The sequence below is a fragment of the Camelina sativa genome, chromosome 13 (genome assembly GCF_030686135.1).
Source record: "Camelina sativa cultivar CO46 ecotype springtype chromosome 13, ASM3068613v1".
NCBI classification, from domain to species: domain Eukaryota; kingdom Viridiplantae; phylum Streptophyta; class Magnoliopsida; order Brassicales; family Brassicaceae; genus Camelina; species Camelina sativa.
This window is the reverse complement of record NC_141892.1, coordinates 7,974,059-7,992,926: the sequence shown is the minus strand read 5'-3', so window position 1 is coordinate 7,992,926 and position 18,868 is coordinate 7,974,059. Positions and strand designations below refer to the sequence as shown.

The 18,868-nt window shown below is 35.6% G+C and overlaps 5 protein-coding genes and 1 pseudogene across 7 annotated transcripts; 2 read left to right on the top strand and 4 right to left on the bottom strand.

Moving 5' to 3' along the window:
• The first annotated feature begins 796 nt into the window (after positions 1 to 796).
• LOC147929299 (uncharacterized) lies at positions 797 to 1,864 on the top strand (annotated as a pseudogene).
• Positions 1,865 to 2,873: 1,009 nt separating this feature from the next.
• LOC104736013 (uncharacterized) lies at positions 2,874 to 4,792 on the bottom strand. Its single transcript, XM_010455923.2, has 3 exons — positions 4,663 to 4,792; positions 4,150 to 4,380; positions 2,874 to 3,126 (listed from the first exon to the last, which is right to left on the bottom strand). Exons 1-3 carry the CDS (start codon positions 4,675 to 4,677, stop codon positions 3,076 to 3,078), a joined length of 297 nt encoding a protein of 98 aa, XP_010454225.2. The 5' UTR covers positions 4,678 to 4,792; the 3' UTR covers positions 2,874 to 3,075.
• Positions 4,793 to 4,953: 161 nt separating this feature from the next.
• Positions 4,954 to 7,358, bottom strand: LOC104736012 (nudix hydrolase 20, chloroplastic). Its single transcript, XM_010455921.3, has 9 exons — positions 6,897 to 7,358; positions 6,713 to 6,777; positions 6,355 to 6,547; positions 6,198 to 6,278; positions 5,895 to 6,020; positions 5,718 to 5,797; positions 5,513 to 5,628; positions 5,308 to 5,428; positions 4,954 to 5,203 (listed from the first exon to the last, which is right to left on the bottom strand). The coding sequence occupies exons 1-9, from the start codon at positions 7,179 to 7,181 to the stop codon at positions 5,134 to 5,136; spliced, it is 1,137 nt and encodes a 378-aa protein (XP_010454223.1). The 5' UTR covers positions 7,182 to 7,358; the 3' UTR covers positions 4,954 to 5,133.
• A 1,702-nt stretch (positions 7,359 to 9,060) lies between these two features.
• LOC104736011 (calcium-dependent protein kinase 8) lies at positions 9,061 to 12,887 on the top strand. Of its 2 annotated transcripts, none has more exons than XM_010455919.3 (9): positions 9,061 to 9,430; positions 9,788 to 10,323; positions 10,516 to 10,639; positions 10,732 to 10,875; positions 11,140 to 11,292; positions 11,369 to 11,484; positions 11,581 to 11,751; positions 11,849 to 12,079; positions 12,506 to 12,887. In XM_010455919.3, the coding sequence occupies exons 2-9, from the start codon at positions 9,811 to 9,813 to the stop codon at positions 12,656 to 12,658; spliced, it is 1,605 nt and encodes a 534-aa protein (XP_010454221.1). In that variant the 5' UTR covers positions 9,061 to 9,430; positions 9,788 to 9,810; the 3' UTR covers positions 12,659 to 12,887. The 2 variants fall into 2 exon arrangements, with proteins under 2 accessions (XP_010454221.1, XP_010454222.1); XM_010455920.3 differs by having other exon boundaries at positions 9,095 to 9,389.
• Positions 12,888 to 13,030: 143 nt separating this feature from the next.
• Positions 13,031 to 15,334, bottom strand: LOC109124918 (phenylacetaldehyde reductase). 2 transcript variants are annotated; one of them, XM_010455916.3, is made up of 6 exons: positions 14,673 to 15,334; positions 14,263 to 14,432; positions 13,998 to 14,189; positions 13,672 to 13,834; positions 13,402 to 13,588; positions 13,031 to 13,319 (listed from the first exon to the last, which is right to left on the bottom strand). In XM_010455916.3, the coding sequence occupies exons 1-6, from the start codon at positions 14,794 to 14,796 to the stop codon at positions 13,175 to 13,177; spliced, it is 981 nt and encodes a 326-aa protein (XP_010454218.1). In that variant the 5' UTR covers positions 14,797 to 15,334; the 3' UTR covers positions 13,031 to 13,174. The 2 variants fall into 2 exon arrangements, with proteins under 2 accessions (XP_010454218.1, XP_087338025.1); XM_087481899.1 differs by having other exon boundaries at positions 13,402 to 13,591; positions 14,673 to 14,914.
• Positions 15,335 to 16,761: 1,427 nt separating this feature from the next.
• Positions 16,762 to 18,866, bottom strand: LOC104736010 (phenylacetaldehyde reductase). The gene is made up of 6 exons (XM_010455915.3): positions 18,435 to 18,866; positions 18,009 to 18,178; positions 17,735 to 17,926; positions 17,434 to 17,596; positions 17,151 to 17,337; positions 16,762 to 17,063 (listed from the first exon to the last, which is right to left on the bottom strand). Exons 1-6 carry the CDS (start codon positions 18,556 to 18,558, stop codon positions 16,919 to 16,921), a joined length of 981 nt encoding a protein of 326 aa, XP_010454217.1. The 5' UTR covers positions 18,559 to 18,866; the 3' UTR covers positions 16,762 to 16,918.
• Between the last annotated feature and the right edge of the window lie 2 nt (positions 18,867 to 18,868).

Here is an 18,868-nt window from a genome sequence, read left to right as displayed (position 1 = left end):
ACCTAAACAACAAATATGTAAGTTTGTTCAAATTTTAGTTAAAATTTCAGGTTTGTTTGATTTTGGTCGAATATGAAAATTGCATGTTTGTGTCCTCTTCATGTGCTTGATTTCTCAAATCTGTCGAAAGTAAATTTCACTTTTAATCTCGTTTGTGTCCTCTTCATGTGCTTGATTTCTCAAATCCGCTTTATTTAGATTTTTGTATTGATTTTTGTTAACTGTTTAAAAGCTTATGCTTAGTTTTAGATTCAACACGCTTCAGCTGAGTTGGAGAGTGTTCCTCAATCAAAAACAACAAATCCAAAGTCAGATGGTCTTTCACAATTGTTAGGAGCTGATAATCCTGGTCGGTTAAGGGCTATGGGCAGAGGGCTGAGTATGACAAAACTGTCTTTTTCCAAGTCAACAGTAAGTGTATGGCTGAAATGAAAGAAAAGCAAGTTAGTTTACAAAGAAAAGTAGATGACTTACAAGCTGTCATTGAACATTTGAAGGTTAGTGGTCTTGTAACATTAAAGCATTATTAGAGTGAAATGGTATTGATTCATTAGTTTTAGTTACCTTTTGTTTTTATGTAACAGAGAGGAGAACCTGAGGTCGGGGAAAATTCAGCTGCAAGGGTACGTAATCATGTTTTTTTTTTTTTTTTTTTTTTTTTTGCAGTAGATCATATATCATTGATTTTAACTTACATTTAACTTTTAACGATGAAAATATTTGTAGAGTGTCACTAATAGAGCACATCCTAAGTGTTTGCTTCTGGATTATAATGGCACTGGTGAGATTGTTGCTGAAGCTCGTGTGATGTCTTCTGATCCTCAAGACTTTGTGAATGGGATTCCATTAGGGCCTAACTCCTATAAAGTATTGGTAGAAAATGCAATCAAACCAGATGCATCCTATGGAGACCTACAACTAACATCCTGAATATGGAACAAGCTGTTGGAGAAATGCTGGCCTGGCCAGATGACAATTGTATTCTCCACGAAGACAATGCGCCAAAGGTAAAAATAACATATATGTATATAACTGGGTATTTTGATAATCAATAACATATATTTTCACATGTTTCAGAGTCCAAATACAGCTTCTGCAAACAAGTGTATACTACTAAATTGGAGGGGAAATGAAGAAGTGGCTGTTGCTGAAGGGCGTTGGCAGTCAAAAGAACCAGATGCATTGGTTAATGGACTTCCAATCGGACCTAATGCAGTAAAGGTATTTGTGGATGTGGTCTTGAAACCTGAGACATTTCTATGGAGACCTAAAACAGAAATTAGTATCATTGAGGACTGTTTGAAGACTTTCGTAGCATGGCCTGCAAGTAGAGTTGTGTTTGAAACAACCATAGATGAATCTCCACTGTCTCAGTCTCAGATTCCAACTCCTATAATGCAAACAGTCTCATCTCATAATCAGATATCTGAAGCAACTCCTTCAGCCCCTGTCAAGAAAGCTAAAAATGTTATAGACTCACTTGTTCGGAGATCGCCGGTAATGTACTTCACTCCTTTAAGTGTTATTTATGTTATTGATGTTTAGTATTGTTGTTGTTGCTGATAATATGTTGTTATATTGTCAGCGTAAAAAGAAAGAGTCAGTTAGCAAGGAAAATCAGAAGTGCAAATTGTTGGATATTACCGGGAAGAATCGGGTCGTTGCTGAAGGACGTTGGTCTTCAAACAATCCAGACCAAGTTGTCCATTGTGCTCCATTGGGACCTAATGCAGTACGCGTTTGGGTATATGTGGTGAAGGTTAATGATGCCGCTGTTTGGAGGCGTACTTCTGCTATCGAGTGTATAGAAGATGCAATTGGTACAACACTCGCATGGCCAAAGGACAAAGTAGTAATGGTTTGAAACTGAAGTACCTTTGTCAAGATTATGAGAACTTATGCTATTTAGACTTGTGTTGTTTAGCTTATGGGAACTTATGGTATTGAGACTTATGAAATTTATCTTATGGGAACTTATGGTATTGAGACTTATGAAATTTATCTTATGGGAACTTATGATATTGAAACTTATGTACGTTGAGACATATGTAATTTTTGGATTAAAGTGTATCTGTTGGATGTTTTATATTATATATATTTTCATATAAAACAGGTTCCACTTTTAAAATGTAACCATATAATAGCTCTAATATGAACAAGTAATATAGCATAATGGATTTTAATTTTATCAAAAAATACTAAATCATAGCACAAATATTAAGACATTATATTAAATATAACAGCAATAAAATATTGCAACAATATAAATTATAATAGCAGTGCAATAATGTTATTTAATAATTTTTAAGAATATTTATAGACGCTATATTTAAAATATTTATAACGCCGACATTATGCTATTATATATAACGATATAATAGCTGGAGTAAAAAACGATATTGTATTGGGGTCTATTATAGCATGGGTACAGACAGCGTTTACAAAAACGTTGTGTATCACATATAATAACATTTATCGAACGTTAAGAATGGACAAATTTGTTGTAGTGCGTAGAGCCATTTCGTCTCCAAGATCCATGTTTGTGAATAAAATAAAAATCTACGACTAGATATGTTTGTTTGTTTTATGTAATTACGATACTTGTGTTTGTTTTATGTGATTTTCCGCTTACAGTTGGTTAACTTTACCGGATCTTTTTTTGTGTAATGCAAGTTCTTTATTCATTTTTAATTTATTCTACAATTGTTAAGAACTTGTCCACGTATTTGGTTTTAGGCTTTTTTAGCTAGGGTGCATTTAACAATAAATCAAGACGGAACGAATCTACTCTGGATTACAATATATATAATTTTGATTTGAGGGAAATGTGATTCATGTTAAATTGCTCTCTTATCATAATAATGTAGGCTGAATTAAGTCAGAATGTACCAGGAGTGGAGTATATTAACAGATGATGCACATATATTACAGAAACGTACGTCGTCTCCTTTTTTTTTTTTTTTTTCCTTTTGATGAAGAAGATTACAGAAATGTTACACTCATTCATTACACGCTGCGACGTATTTTTGCTATGTCATCGAGGACATATAGATTGCGAGTTTTTGGAACAAGGGCCTAGTTTGGCCTGATACAACAATTAATGTAGGTCAAGATCCTCTTCTTCTTCTGCATCGTAAGTAAATCAGTAAGGTAAGAGAGACTAATACTCTACACATGTATATATACATATATAATCTTATGACAGTGCGACAATATGCTACCTCTAATTAATTAGTACATTTCCTATATAGATATATAAATATAAATATATGTTCCATCTACGAAGATGGATCAATTGAGAATAGTAATAGATGAGATCATTATGCTTCATCTAGCAAGGTGATTTCGGGTGCTCTACAAACTAGAAGTGAGGTTTTCATCTTTGCTTGAAAATAGTAGCTATGAACTAAAATCACATACACTCCATTCATAGCTGCCCCTATATGAGTTGGAGGCTCCATGCAAAACAAACTCATGGTGACTCTCACTACACATGCAAAATAATGAAGATCTAGTGATTTGAATTCACAACACCAATGAAAATAGATTGATATGTTAACTAAATAGTATGTGAATGCCGCCGAATATTTCAGAAACCTTAGCAAAATAAAGTGAAACTGCGGTTCTCGTTTTTTTTTTTTTTTTTTTTTTTGTATCTATGTTTACTTTATTATAATTCATATTTTGAGAATATAGTAAAACAATATAATTGTATAACACTGACCATAAAAACGATCCTATACAGAGAGATGCAATTCAACTCAGAATATATAGACTGCGCTGTATAGTTCTTCTATTGACAGTGATTATGTTGTAGAGAAGTAATATGAATAATCCTTCCCAAGGAGATGGAGTTGCAACTCATAATTAAGTTATATATACCAGGGTCATGTCTATGGGTTGAGAAAGAAATGGAACAAATTTTTGAATGGACGTACGCATGCAGAAACACAAAACAAACCAACAAGGCAAACAGAAATCATTTCATGAATTGTTATACCACCTTGTGATGATCCATGCGCGTTGACTAAGGGGAAAGGGATCATCACAAGGGGTATATGAACCAAAAAAACCATAGAAGAGTAAGTGGAGAGAGAGAGAGAGAGAGAGAGAGAGAGAGAGAGAGAGAAAGAGAGAGATGGGAACTACCATGACAGGGTCATCGTCTTGAGTTTCGTGGCGATGGTGAAGTTTCTGGTGGTTGCGACGAGCACTTGCCATGAGTTCTTGTTGGCTTCCCAAACTAGAATGTCTCAAACCAGCTTTGTTCTGCTTCCTGTTAGCGCGAGCTTTGGAGAATACAACCGAGTAGTTTGTTTCGTCATTTGGTCCTTTTTGGTCCCATCCTCCGAACTGTGGAACTGGAGTCCATCCAGCATTCTGTACCAGCCATTATTAAGCTTGTTAGATATATAAACATATACATAGTTTTCTCAGGGAAACAAACATCTATAAAAAAACACAAAAAAAAAAAAAAAAACATGTTGAGATTTCATCGGTTTATTTTCCCCATTCTATATAAAACGCGCATTAACCGATGAAAGCTCAACATACATATCTCGATGGTAACTCATGAAGACATCATAAAGATCAATGATTTCAAAATATTAGGATAGAAGAAAAAGAAACAAGATGAAGAGAGAAAACAATTAGAGAGCATGCCTCCCTCTTATCCATAAATAGATATTGCTTGGTTTAGAAGAAAGAGGTTCTTAAACATTGATGAATACGTTCATGATGAGGGAGGACGATTTCTCTTCGAAAACCCCCATTTTTTTTTTTTTTCCTTTATACGTAAAACGGTTGGGATTCACGATTGTATAGGAGCAGATTTAGATTGTTTCTAAATTTGGGGGATCTCAAGCAATGGTGTTCCTTAGCATCCGGGGGGTTTATTAATACTAACTTAATTTGCTTGCATGCGTCCTTCTGGAAAAGGCTGTTAGGTCATGATTCATGAAGACATCTAACCATGAGTAGAAATTAAGTTGTTGAGGTTTACAACTTTGCATGTTCTTTGTAGTGTATTTCATCATACTATTATCATGAATGCATCTATTTACACGCAAGAACCTATTACATAGCCAGATTGAGCTTCTACTTAAGTAAAACATCAGATAGTAGCATCCTTAATTATGAGCAATCTCCATTCCTCAGGCGTCGGTAAAGATCCAAGTAACCCGATTGTTCTGGTCTGATGAACCTGCATAGACAAAAATGGAACAGAATATTTTGTCAAGGGGTCATAAGGATGTTACTATCCGGGGTGAGGGCACTAAAATCCCGGGGGTCATAAGGAGTTAGTACCCGTGCCGAAACAAGAAGTCAATAATAACAAGGGAACAGTTCGCCTTAAAAAAACTAGTCTCCCGAATCACATTAGCAACTTGTGCTACTGGAATCAACTTGAAGCTCTCAACTTCTCCATCTGCAATGTAATTTAATTAGACCACAATGCTATGAAAGAGCATACCGCTCAGAGCAATTCATGCGTTACTAGTGATTTCCTAACCTTGATTTTGGGGAACAAAATCTTCAGGGAGTTCCAAATCATAACAAAACAGCACATCACGTTTGAAACAGTACTGATCGATATCCATGTAGGAAACAGCACCAACTGCTATTGCCCTTTCATAAAACATAGAATGCAAGAGGTTGGACAACATCGAGAGATAATTACACACTACTTTGTCATAAACTGAGGAGAATATTCTTACTTATCAGCAATGACTTTGGAAATTCCAGCTTCCTCTTCGCATTCCTTTACTACATTCTCCCCGCAGCTGATCCCGTGAGGCTATAAGGTTCCCAGCGGATGATGAAACAAAATGTGCACCATGATGAATGCTTTCTTTCATCAACAGATAAAGTATAAGACTAGGAGAAAATCTTACCAATCCTCCAGCAACTAGGTGATCAAGCATTCCTGGATAAGTGGATTTCGCCAGACTTCTCTTACCTATCCATAGAGATTTTTGTCCATCTCTTTCTACATATCCATTCATATGAACTCCGTAACCCTATACCAGATAACAAGAGAGCCATGTGAAGATTTTTTAGTCAATAAAACACGTATAGAGCAGCAGAGTTTATAGCATCACTCGCGTAAGGAATGCAAAACACAATCTAGAAAAGAACAAGGTACACATGTATTCATGGCTACAAGCTGAAATAGTTCGGTGCAGTATGGTTTTTACCTTCAATCCAAAATAAGGAGCAGCAGCACGCTCCAGCGAAAAAAGAACAGGGGCATTAAACGATGATTTCACAGGATACAGCTGGTGAGAAGGAAATAAAATATCAACCAAAATGAAAGAAAACCAGAACTTATGAAATCAAACATTGACCCCAAACCTCATTTCGTATTCCTGGAATGATTACTTTGTCAGCCAAGATTTTGATAACATCTGCAACTGCTCTAGTTCTATCTTCAGGCTTTTGAAACATGGGATTAAGCGTTACATAGTCACCAACACGGTCACGGCAAGAACCATTTTGTGCAAATGTAAAGATATCATGAAACTCCCTCAAGTGCTCGGTAAAAAATCTGTTTAATGTACAGAGAGAACAAGCCATTTGAGAGCATTCAAGATTCTGCCAACCAAAACTTATAGAAAAGTTCCAATTTTTAAAACCTCAAGTTGATGAGGATCACAGAAGCAGGCAGAGACAATAGCTTATAGGTTGAGCAAGAAATAGAATGTATAGTTACCCTTTATGAATATAACCAACGAGTTGTTCCTCTATAACAAATGGAATGAACTCAGCTAACCTTTCCTGAAAACAAAAAAAATAAAAATTGAAACTTTATAAAGCTAACAATTTTTGGTTCTGTTTTAGCTTTATAATTCACTACAAAACACTTAAATCCACAAGAATCAATCAGTGGGACTTACGGATCCACGATTGCAGCGATCGACCTTCTGAAGAAACCCGGTGAGATCGGATGAGTATTGAGGCGTAGTATACTCCGCCCGACCGGTCTCGATTACGTCGTCCCACGTGAAGGATGATGAGCTTATCGGAGCTGATGATAAAGCGCGGGAAATACGCAGCGGAGGAGACATAGAAATAGAAATCGAACGCCACCGTAGAGTGGCTAGTACAACGTGGCGTGCTAGCGCGTGGGATGAGAGTAAGGAAGTGAGAGTAAGACCAAGCGAGCAAACCCCAGATGCCATTTTCCGATGGAGATTGAGACACAGATGTTCAATGCTGTGTCTAGTTAGAGGGATGCCAGTGTTGTTATAATTAGATACGAATGAGTTAGTCACCAGGTCGGTACTTTTTACATTGCCAATGTGAGAAGTTTGGTTTCACTGGTCTCGTGTGACCCGTGTGACTCTGGTCTTGTTTATAGAATCAACAAAATTCCCTTGTTTATATATGGTTTACTTTGATGATTATTATTTTTTTTTTACTTTTTTTTTTTTTTTGGTAGAATATTTTATTTTTAATGCTGCGGTAGTAAAATTGGTACTATTACTAGTCCAGTATTACTATTATCTACTGTTATTATCTATTTTTTTTTTTTAATATGAAAGTTTACAAAACAAATAATGGGAAAATGCCATTTAATACATCAACTTTTAAATTTAGGTAAAAAAACATAAACTTTATGGAAGGCTATACATAAGTTTTGTTGACTAACAATTTAAAACACCAAATATCATTGACCAAGCCAAAATACACATGTTGTTAAATGAGATAACTTAACAACTAACGACCGTTACTTTGCCGTTTAATAGCATGTTGTTTTTTGCTTCATCAACTATATTTGATGTTTTAAACGACTAGTCAACAAAACTTGATGTATTAAAACTTCCTACAGATTTCATGGTTTTTTGGCCTAAATTTAAAAGTTGATATATTTAATTGCATTTTATCTAGTGAGTAATATAATTTTTTATTATTATTCAACTAATAATGACTAATTATTGAATGACTTAATTGAACATCCAAAATCAAATTCATCCAATACTCTTCAAAAAGTCAAATTAAAAATATAACAATTATTATACTTTAATACATCAACTTTTAAATTTAACCAAAAAACCACGAATTTTGTGGAAGACTATTTAATACATCAAGTTTTGTTGACCAGCCATTGATGAAGCCAAAAACAACATGCCTTTAAACGGCAAAATAACAGTCGTTAGTTTCTCAATTATCTCATTTAACAACATGTGTATTTTGGCTTGATCAACTATATTTAGTGTTTTAAATGGCTAGTCTATAGATTTAATGTATTAAATGACTTCCTACCAAATTCATGATTTTTTGGTATAAATTTAAAAGTTTATGTATTAAATGATATTTTTTTCCAAAAAAAACAGTTTAAGAAACGTGGAATTTATATGGTTGACTAATTCAATAGTTTTTTTTACTGGATATAGTTGACCGGTTCTATAATTTACATAAGGTTTTCAGTTTTTTGGTTCATTGTCGTCACAACAAAAAGCTACAAGAAATAAATTTTAGTTATAGAAGAGTTGTTGTGATATTGATCTAAAACGTAATTGTCAGCAACATGACTTGTGCCAACGAGATCACGTGGTCATCATACCAAGTAAAAAATTCGCTACTACCAAAAGAACATACTAAAATATTCAAACAGAGTTTATTTCATTGATTCCATTATTAGTTTCCCTTAATAAAATACTAGGAATACTAACTAACATAATTTTAAAAGATTAATTGAAAAAAACAACATAGAAATGTCTTTACACAAGGATCTGTTGTGGATTTAGGATGTGTTTTTGGTTAATGAATATATGATGTTAGAGCCAATAAAAAAAAGATTCTTAAGAGATTAGAGATTTGCAAGTTATAAGGTTTGTACCGTGTGAAAATTAATCGTTTGCTTAGAAAAAGATTAATCGTTTGTTTAATTAAACCCGTAGAAATGCGACAACACACACAAAAGTCAAACATGAAACAATGTTTTTTGTTTGTTTTATAACACATGTTCATGTTCAATACTCAATAGTATAAGGTAGAAATAAAAAAATAATAATAATAATTTGAGAAAGTAATTGAAGTGAGGCAGATTGAGAAAGTAATTTAGAAAAATATAACTCCACTGTGGACCTGTGGTGTGAATCATTCAGACGAAAAAAAGAAGAGAGTGGTGGTGAGTCTTGTGTGACCCGTGTGATTGTCTTTAGGCAAATTGGGTCATCCGCTGATTTTCACATTAGAGTGAAAAAAAAAAAAAAAACCAAAGAGAGTCGACTCGAGTCTCTCTCTTCTATACAAACACTCCAGAAAGAAGAGCGAGAAAGGAGGAGACTTTTTTGACTCTTCTCCTTCTTCTCCATTTCTCTCTGTCACTTTGTTTGCTTCCTCCGATTCACTCCAATTTGATCATCTCTTTCTCTGCGTTTAAGGTCTCTCTCTCTCTCTCTCTCCCTCTCTCTCTCTCTCTCAGGTTTGTGTTTCCCCCCTAACTAATTTAAAAGCATCTGTCTTTTTGGTTCTTTTCATTTCACCTGATTTCGTTTGCTAGGGTTTACTTACCCTGCTCTTCAGATTTTAGGGTTCTTAATTTCGTTGCATTTTTTTTTTGTTCTCGATCGTTTGTTTTGTCTGTTTCCCCCTTTGTCATCAAATCTGATTGTCTTGTTTATATATGGTTTTGTGATTTAGTGAGAGTCTTTAATTCCTAAATTTGGAATTTTTTAAAAAGATTAATTGATGAAAGTTTTAAGCTTTCTTGATTGGGGTGGGGAATGGCATGTTTCCGTTGTGAGTCTCATTTTTAGTTGCTGATGGAATTCAATCTCAGGATTCCTCAAGAGTTGATTGTAAATGGGAAATTGTTGTGCGAGCCCTGGTTCAGAAGATGCTGGGAGTAAACATGGTAAACCAAAGACCAAAAGCAATCCCTTTTACAGCGACGCATACACTACTAATGGATCTGGAGCTGGTTTCAAGCTCTGTGTTTTGAAAGAACCAACAGGACATGACATATCTCTCATGTATGATCTGGGGCGTGAGGTTGGTCGCGGGGAGTTTGGTATTACATACTTGTGCACTGATATCAAAACCGGCGAGAAGTATGCGTGCAAGTCTATATCAAAGAAGAAGCTTAGGACAGCTGTGGATATAGAGGATGTTAGGAGGGAAGTTCAGATAATGAAGCATATGCCTAGGCACCCGAATATTGTGTCACTTAAGGATTCCTTTGAGGATGATGATGCTGTTCATATAGTGATGGAGTTGTGTGAAGGAGGTGAGCTGTTTGATCGGATTGTTGCAAGAGGTCATTATACTGAACGAGCTGCTGCTGCAGTAATGAAGACTATTCTTGAAGTTGTTCAGGTTTGTATCTTTACTTTCTTTTCGTTTAGACTATACTAGTTATGTTGCCTCTACTGTTATTCTATTGCAATGTTTTTTGTTTGTCTTTACGCAGTGGCTTATTTTTTCCTTATTTGTCTTTATGCTAGTTAGATTTGTTAACTGTTATCCTAACTTCTACCTTTATGGTTTGAACACTTTTTGGTATTGCAGATATGCCATAAGCATGGAGTGATGCATCGGGATCTAAAACCGGAAAACTTTCTCTTTGCAAATAAGAAAGAGACATCAGCCCTTAAAGCCATAGATTTTGGATTATCAGTCTTCTTCAAGCCTGGTATAGATGATATAATGTCGATTATATATCTCGGGTCAACAGATAATTTTGTTCTGTGTACTGTACCTGATATTTTTTCGAATGTGTAACAGGTGAGGGATTCAACGAGATTGTTGGAAGTCCTTATTACATGGCACCAGAGGTACTTAGGCGAAATTATGGACCTGAGGTTGATATCTGGAGTGCTGGAGTTATCCTTTATATCCTGCTCTGTGGTGTCCCACCATTTTGGGCCGGTTTGTTATGATCAATCTTATTCTCTCTGCTTTAAATTTGTTCTTCAACTGTAGATCTTTTGTACGGATATGCAACTTATGGGTTTTAGTTTCCATGATTAGAAAGATTTACTGCCGAATGATTTAGGATCCTGATGTTATCTAATTACATGCTCATGGATTCACTATTTGCCTCTTTTGAATTTTATTTGCTATCTTCTTACACTTTTTGAGTCTTTTCTTGATGTTGGATTTGTTTTTTTTTTATTTTTTTTGTATGTAAAGAGACTGAGCAAGGGGTGGCTCAGGCGATCATTAGGTCAGTCATTGACTTCAAGAGAGATCCATGGCCAAGAGTTTCTGAGACTGCCAAAGACCTTGTGAGAAAGATGCTCGAACCTGACCCCAAAAAACGGCTTTCTGCTGCACAAGTTCTCGGTATATATACTATTTGGCTCTGTTTCTGATATCAATTACTTATGGAATGAATATGCCGTGACACTACTATTTACAGAACATTCTTGGATACAAAATGCAAAGAAGGCTCCAAACGTTTCACTCGGTGAGACAGTGAAAGCAAGGCTCAAACAATTTTCTGTTATGAACAAGCTCAAGAAAAGAGCTCTACGGGTAGTGATTTCGTTCAGCATTGCCGCTACTTGGTGACCTTATTTCTGTCGGATTCGGAAGAAATAATGTGAAACTTTCTTTTTCACTGTCTTTCAGGTGATAGCCGAACACTTATCAGTGGAGGAAGTAGCTGGCATAAAGGAAGCATTTGAGATGATGGACAGTAAAAAGTTGGGTAAGATAAACCTCGAGGAGCTTAAATATGGACTTCATAAACTCGGACAACAGCAGATACCTGATACTGAGCTGCAGATTCTGATGGAAGCTGTAAGAAAATATTTCAACCTTCTGAAGTTTGTGTTCCTATTAAGTTTATTGCCTTCACCAAGCAAACGGTATTTGAGAGCTTGTTTTTGATGGACAGGCTGATGTAGATGGTGATGGAACTTTAAACTATGGCGAGTTTGTAGCTGTCTCTGTGCATCTTAAGAAGATGGCGAACGACGAACACTTGCACAAGGCATTTAGCTTTTTTGACCAGAACCAGAGCGATTACATAGAGATTGAGGAGCTGCGTGAGGCTTTGAATGATGAGGTGGACACTAGCAGTGAGGAAGTTATTGCAGCCATCATGCAAGATGTTGACACAGACAAGGTAACCCCATATATGACTTTAAGAAATCAATACTTGTCTCTGCAAATGCATCTTAGAAAACCAACGCACACTAAATATTACTAAATATCCCACATCCGAAGGGGAATAAATAATACATGGCTTATAAGTTGAAAGGGTATACTCTCCTCACAAGGTAGCTTTTGAGAGTGAGTTCTACCCTTAGTTTGGTACTGGTTTGAGGCCTGCAGGGAGATTTTTGGGATATCTGGACAAAATCCCAAGTTTCTATAATTTGCCTTGCTGGATTTGTGTTTGATTCTTTACTGTGTAACCTGAATCATTGTGAAATAGATGAAGATTGATCTTATCAGAATTCTCAAAAATGTACATCCTTAGTTCCAAGTCTAAAATGGTAAATATAATGGCTAAATCTTGATTCTTTGAGCTGTGCTTCTTGGTGATTAGGATGGGCGGATAAGCTATGAAGAATTCGCGGCAATGATGAAAGCTGGAACAGACTGGAGGAAAGCTTCGAGACAGTATTCCCGGGAAAGATTCAACAGTTTGAGCCTCAAATTAATGAGAGAAGGTTCATTGCAATTAGAAGGCGAGAACTGAGAAAGGTTCATGTTTCTTCTGTATCTCTTAAAGAAGTAAAAAGAAAAAAAGCACTATTCTTTGAAAATTGTTATCTTTTTTAATCCTTTTTTTCTTCACAATAATTGTAGATCAGGGTTTTCAAATGTTTTACTTACTTGAATAGCCAGCCATGTACGATATGAAGTTGTTCTTAAAATTCTTTGACTTATTTTTCATATTGTCTGAATACCTATTTGTTGTTGGCAAACCATACGTGTACAAAACTACAAATCCCTCGTTTTGTTTACTTTTTTGCCGACAATGGAAGCCTATTGGATAAACGCTCTTGTCACCAACTTCAATAATGGAATCAGTTACAATGTCTTTAAGTGTTTTTTAAAGCTGCTTACGTTACTAAAATTCACATTTCATATATATCACTAACAACAAATAGAAGGAAAAGTATCTTAGTTCGTGGAACCAACAGTTAGGTACGTTGACAATTTCAAATACTTTTATCTAATCTGGATTGAATCCAATGGCTTACATGCTTTTTCAGAAGTTTACGAAACCTTTCTTCTTTAGGGACTCCACGGTCTCCTTGATGCTAACCTTCAAGGGTATGTAGTCTATGCCAAGGCTCTTTATTTTCTCCTTGGACACTTGATACGTCGGGATGTACGGGTTCTCGTCTACACAACTGTGCATATAAGAGACAAAACCGCATTAGAAACCAGACACGGCCAGGACTGAACCGGTTAATATATTTAGAGATGTTTTACCTTTCAGGGAGTGGGACATTTGGGTAAAGGTCATGCAGAATGCTAACAATGTCGGAGTAGTGAGCGACTCTCTCGACCATACAGTAACGTCCGTTAGCTGAAGGGACCTCAAATGCTTGTATGTGCGCATTGGCTACGTCTTTAACATAAACCCATCCGAAACTCACGTTGGGGAAAGTCTTTGCACCTGCTTATTATATAAAGACACGAACTCGAAACTGGTTCCCTAACATTTGATAAAAAGATGGTCAGAGGAAGCGTTTTGCTCACCATTTATTAAGTTGAGTACAACAGCAGCACTCGTGTTCAGAGTTGGCTGTAAGAGAGGACCGATCACCATTGCCGGGTTAATAGTAACAATGTCTAAGCCTTTCTCTTTAGCGAGTTTCCAAGCAGCATCTTCGGCCAAGGTCTTGGATAGAACATACCACATCTGAGTCCAGCCAGTATAAAAAGCAGAAATTTTAGTTTTGAACTTGAAGAGCCTAACGTTAAATTACAGGACAATGAAGCGACAACCAGTCGATAGTGGATGACAAGATAATAAAGTTTCATCATAATATGAGTATGAGTCATGGCTCAAAGTTTCAACAGACCTTAGAGGCCTCACAATGCTCAGGATCAGAGAACCAAGTTTCGTCGACAGTTACATCAGGCGTGCATAGTTTTCCGTTGTAATTAACAGCTGCCATGGAGGAGGTCACAACAACCCTTTTAACGGAGGATGCTTTGGCGCATGAATTCAAAACGTTAAGTGTCCCCTTGACCGCAGGATCAATAAGTTCAGCCTGAAATGGGGATATTAAAGTTAAGATCCAAACTAATCCACAAAGCAAGCAAGTTTGAGGATAAGATAAGAACCTGTGGGTCTTTGACATCAGTATAACAAGGGGAGGCAGTGTGGAAAACTCCTTGGCAGCCATCAATAGCAGAGTCGAAAGATCCTTCAACCAAAAGATCTGCTTCGTATAAGTGAAGTCTCTCCTTGGCACCTTCCAGTGAGACTAAGTGTTGCGTCTTCTTCGGATCACCTAAAGATGTGAATCAACAAACTATTACAACTACGATTTTTGCATGCAGAAATAAGTAAACCACGAGACCATTCTTGGTGATAAATTGGTATAAGAAAGCATCAATTTTTAAGATTCTTCACACTATTACAAATTAGGATCCAAATCTAGTGACACACAGACTTAACTGAGATAGTGTTAGAACCTTAGAGCGAAGCAAATATATGTGAGAGAGATAAGAGAAGAGAGAGGGTACAGAACTGGGGTCTCGGACGGAAGCCTTAACGGTGTAGCCACGGCTGAGGAGGAAATGAACGAGCCAGGAGGCGATGTAACCAGAGGCTCCTGTAACACACACCACTTTACCTTCACCACTGTTTGCCATTGTTCTCGAACCACGGATTTGTGTGCTGTCTGTCTCCTTTTCTAGTTTCTATGTAACAGGAGAGGACCAAATGAATGACCAATTCGTGTCTTATTATACTACAATTTCCTTATCTGGTGCTTTGTATTTGAAATAATAAAAATAAGATATGTATAGATTTTTATATTCGAAAAATTAATGAATTTTTTTTATCCCAAGTTAAGTTATTATAATGTTGTGGACAAAATTAGATAATAAAATAAAATAATATTTTTATTATGTAAATATATAGTTTTATCAATACTATAAATGAATAATTTACATGTATATAATAAAATTTTCGGTATATACATGTAAAATGTTTAGGTGAGATATGACTCTTGTGTTATTTATATTGTGTCCGAAAATTTTGGTGTTATGTTCAAGACAAATGATAATTACTCCCTCTATTTCACAAAAAGTGTGATTTGAGTACTTTTCGCACAAATTAAGAAAAACAAACAAATTTCATTTTTTTCCTTTTATTAATACACTACATATTAGTCTGTAATTAATAAGCTGAAATAGTAAAAATAAAAAAGAGATATTAGTCTTAAAACTGCATTGGAAACATAAAACGACACTCTGTGTGTAACAAGGTTACAACCTTAAAATGCCACTCTTTGTGAAACAAGAGTATTGTTTTTCTTGTAATTGATAAAAATATTAATTATAAAAATTAAATCTTATTTTAAATATATAATTTTTTAAATTACCAAATTAGAAAAATATCTCTATTAATTATTAATTTATCTAGATTTTTCGTTTCGACATGATTAATCTATAGAGATTTTACTGTTAAAAATTCTATTTTAAGAAATTCACGAAGAATCAAGAATTGGGAATCAAAGTCTAGAACATGATCATGAACGAAGAAGGATCATCTTGAAGAACTGAGATCTAATGATGAAAAGTGAAAACTGATGATGATGATGATGATGATGACAAAGAGAAAGAGACGAGGAAGACAATTGTTATTTTTGGTAGATTAAGGCTTCCATTAGAATAACAAAAGGAAAGTAAATAAAAGAAACAATGCCGAATAAAATTAAAAAAAATTGAGGAATGAAAGAAAAAGATGCAGAGAAGAAACAAAATAATAAATGGTGACCAAACAATAACAAGATCGTTGAAAATATATTAAAATTAAATAATTCAATCAATAAAAATATTAATACTACTTTCAATGTATATAAAATGAATTTTACATTTGATTTTAAAATAAAATTTGTGAATTAAATTTTATATATGTCATGTTAAATATTGATAATTAATATTAAACTACAATAAAATTTTAAGAGTAATTTAAAATATTATTTAGTTTTTATTTGTGATAGAAACATCTATTAAATTTATTTTACTATTTATACAATTTTCAAATAATCCTTCAGATTAATAGTAAAAATATTTTTCTGCCAGTTACTACGCAAAAAAATATTACTGTATTATAAGATTGAAATATTATTAATAAACATAATTTTTTATTTTTTTTACTGTATTATATTGTTCCTAAATGATGTGGAAAAGATATTACTGGTAAATAGTAAAAAATTTGAAGAATGAAAAGGAATACCACATTTCTCCTCGTTCTTTTTCTAGATCATGGTTACCAATTAGAACCTAATTCTTGCTAAAAGAGAAAGTGTTATATGTAATGCGTTTGCTAAACCAAACAAACAAACCAAATACATTACTAAACCGATTATAAGATATTAAACCAAAGGAATCTCTTCTTCCTGTCACACAATAGTTATCTACTTTTAGTGCTTTCTTTTCCCTTTCACAAGTCCGATGATGATTTTGTTTGCCTTTTGCGTGGTCGGCAATAGTCCTTTAGGTAGCCAATTCAGACCTGCTGTTGGTTATCAATTTCAGTTTGACTTGTCTTTTTAAAAAGCAGTTTAGTACTTACGTTACTAAAATTCTCATTTGATATCTCACCCCAACAACCAAGGAAAAAGTATCTTATTTCATAGAACCAACAATAAGGTACGAGAACTGAGAGCATACTAATCTCTCCCTTGAAGGTTCGTTGACATGTTCCAAAAATTATATTTTTTGGAATAGTGTTCCAAATACTTTAACCAATGGCTCACATGTTTCCTCAAAAGTGTACGAAACCTTTCTCCTTCAAGGACTCCACGGTCTCCTTGATGCTAACCTTCAAGGGCACGTAGTCTATGCCAAGGCTCTTTATTTTCTCCTTGGACACTTGATATGTCGACGCGTGCGGATTCTCATCCACACACCTGTGCATATATGAGAACAAAACCGTATTAGAAACCAGACACGACCAGGACTGGACAAGTTAATAATATATTTAGAGATGTTTTTACCTTTCAGGGAGTGGGACATTTGGGTAAAGCTCATGCAGAATGCTAACCATCTCGGAGTAGTGAGCGACTCTCTCGACCATACAGTAACGTCCGTTAGCTGAAGGGACCTCAAATGCTTGTATGTGCGCATTAGCTACGTCCTTAACATTAACCCATCCGAAACTCGAGTTGGGATAGGTCTTTGCACCTGCTTATTATATAAAGACATGAACTCAAACTGGTTCTCTAGCACTTGATAAAAAGAGTCATAAGAATCATTCGAAAGGGGAAGTGTTATGCTTACCATTTATTAAGTTGAGTATAGCAGCAGCACTCGTGTTCAGAGTTGGCTGTAAGAGAGGACCGATCACCATTGCAGGGTTAATAGTAACGATTTCTAAGCCTTTCTCTTTAGCGAGTTTCCAAGCAGCATCTTCGGCCAAGGTCTTGGATAGAACATACCACATCTGAGTCCAGTATAAAAAGCAGAACATATTTAGTTTTGAACTTGAACAGCCTAACATTACAGCACAATGCAGACAACTAGGCGATAGTAGATGACAACAATAGTCGGAATATGATTCATGGCTCAAAGTTCAACACACCTTAGAGGCCTCACAAAGCTCAGGAGTGGAGAACCAAGTTTCATCGACAGTTACATCAGGGGTGCGTGGTTTTCCGTTGGAAGTAACAGCTGCCATGGAGGAGGTAACAACAACCCTTTTAACGGAAGATGCTTTGGCGCATGAATTCAAAACGTTCAGTGTCCCCTTGACAGCAGGATCAATAAGTTCAACCTAAAATGATGATACAAAGTTAAAGATCCAAACTAATCCACAAAGTAAAAAAGCAAGCAAGATTGATGATAAGATAAAGAACCTGTGGGTCTTTGACATCATGATAAAAAGGGGAAGCAGTGTGGAAAACTCCTTCACAGCCATCAATAGCAGAGTCGAAAGATCCTTCAACCAAAAGATCTGCTTTGAACAAATGAAGTCTCTCCTTTGCACCTTCCAATGAGACTAAGTGTTGCGTCTTCTTCGGATCACCTAAAGATATTGTGAATCAACAAATTATTACAAACTATGATTTGTGCATGAAGAGATAAGAAAACCAATGGATCATTCTTGGTGATAAACTGGTACTAAAAAAGCATCAATTTTTAAGATTGTAGCTTTGATTAAACAAGATCAGGATACAAATCTAGTCACACAGACGTAACTGAAAATAGTGTTAGAACCCTAAAGCGAATAAAATGCGAGGGAGATAAAGATAAGAGAAGAGAAGAGAGAGAGGGTACGGAACTGGGGTCTCGGACGGAAGCCTTAACGGTGTAGCCACGGCTGAGGAGGAACTTGACGAGCCACGAGGCGATGAAACCAGAGGCTCCTGTAACACACACCACTCTACCTTCACCAATGTTCGCCATAGTTCTCCAAATCACGCTCTCCCTTGGTTTCTGTGTAAGAGAGGAGGGGGACCAAATGAAGAAGTCTTATAGAGTTTTCCTTTATTTGGTGTTTGCTTGGGTTCCTATTCTATAAGCTTTCGGTGATTTCTTTCCCCTTACTGATGATTTTATTTGCATTTTATTTGTGGTCGGCATAAAGGGTTAGGTGGCGAATGAAGACTTGTCAGTTACCAAATTCAATTTCACTTAACATCCCTTTTACTTTTTAGAAACAGTAAACTAAGAATACAAACCTCACAAACTATATCATAATCATAATCCTCGGTAA

Coding starts and splice junctions, on each gene's coding strand:
- LOC104736013 (XM_010455923.2), bottom strand. Junction 3,127..4,149: donor AAGACGATGACCCTGTCATG/GTAGTTCCCATC, acceptor CTTACGATGCAG/AAGAAGAAGAGGATCTTGAC.
- LOC104736012 (XM_010455921.3), bottom strand. CDS start 7,181: ATGGCATCTGGGGTTTGCTCGCTTGGTCTTACTCTCACTTCCTTACTC. Junction 6,548..6,712: donor GTTGGTTATATTCATAAAGG/GTAACTATACAT, acceptor TACATTAAACAG/ATTTTTTACCGAGCACTTGA. Junction 5,204..5,307: donor GACTTCTTGTTTCGGCACGG/GTACTAACTCCT, acceptor TTGTCTATGCAG/GTTCATCAGACCAGAACAAT.
- LOC104736011 (XM_010455919.3), top strand. CDS start 9,811: ATGGGAAATTGTTGTGCGAGCCCTGGTTCAGAAGATGCTGGGAGTAAA. Junction 10,640..10,731: donor ATCAGTCTTCTTCAAGCCTG/GTATAGATGATA, acceptor AATGTGTAACAG/GTGAGGGATTCAACGAGATT. Junction 12,080..12,505: donor AAGATGTTGACACAGACAAG/GTAACCCCATAT, acceptor CTTGGTGATTAG/GATGGGCGGATAAGCTATGA.
- LOC109124918 (XM_087481899.1), bottom strand. CDS start 14,796: ATGGCAAACAGTGGTGAAGGTAAAGTGGTGTGTGTTACAGGAGCCTCT. Junction 14,433..14,672: donor GGCTTCCGTCCGAGACCCCA/GTTCTGTACCCT, acceptor TCACATCTTTAG/GTGATCCGAAGAAGACGCAA. Junction 14,190..14,262: donor CTGATGTCAAAGACCCACAG/GTTCTTATCTTA, acceptor TCCCCATTTCAG/GCTGAACTTATTGATCCTGC.
- LOC104736010 (XM_010455915.3), bottom strand. CDS start 18,558: ATGGCGAACATTGGTGAAGGTAGAGTGGTGTGTGTTACAGGAGCCTCT. Junction 17,927..18,008: donor ATGATGTCAAAGACCCACAG/GTTCTTTATCTT, acceptor TCATCATTTTAG/GTTGAACTTATTGATCCTGC. Junction 17,338..17,433: donor TATACTCAACTTAATAAATG/GTAAGCATAACA, acceptor TATAATAAGCAG/GTGCAAAGACCTATCCCAAC.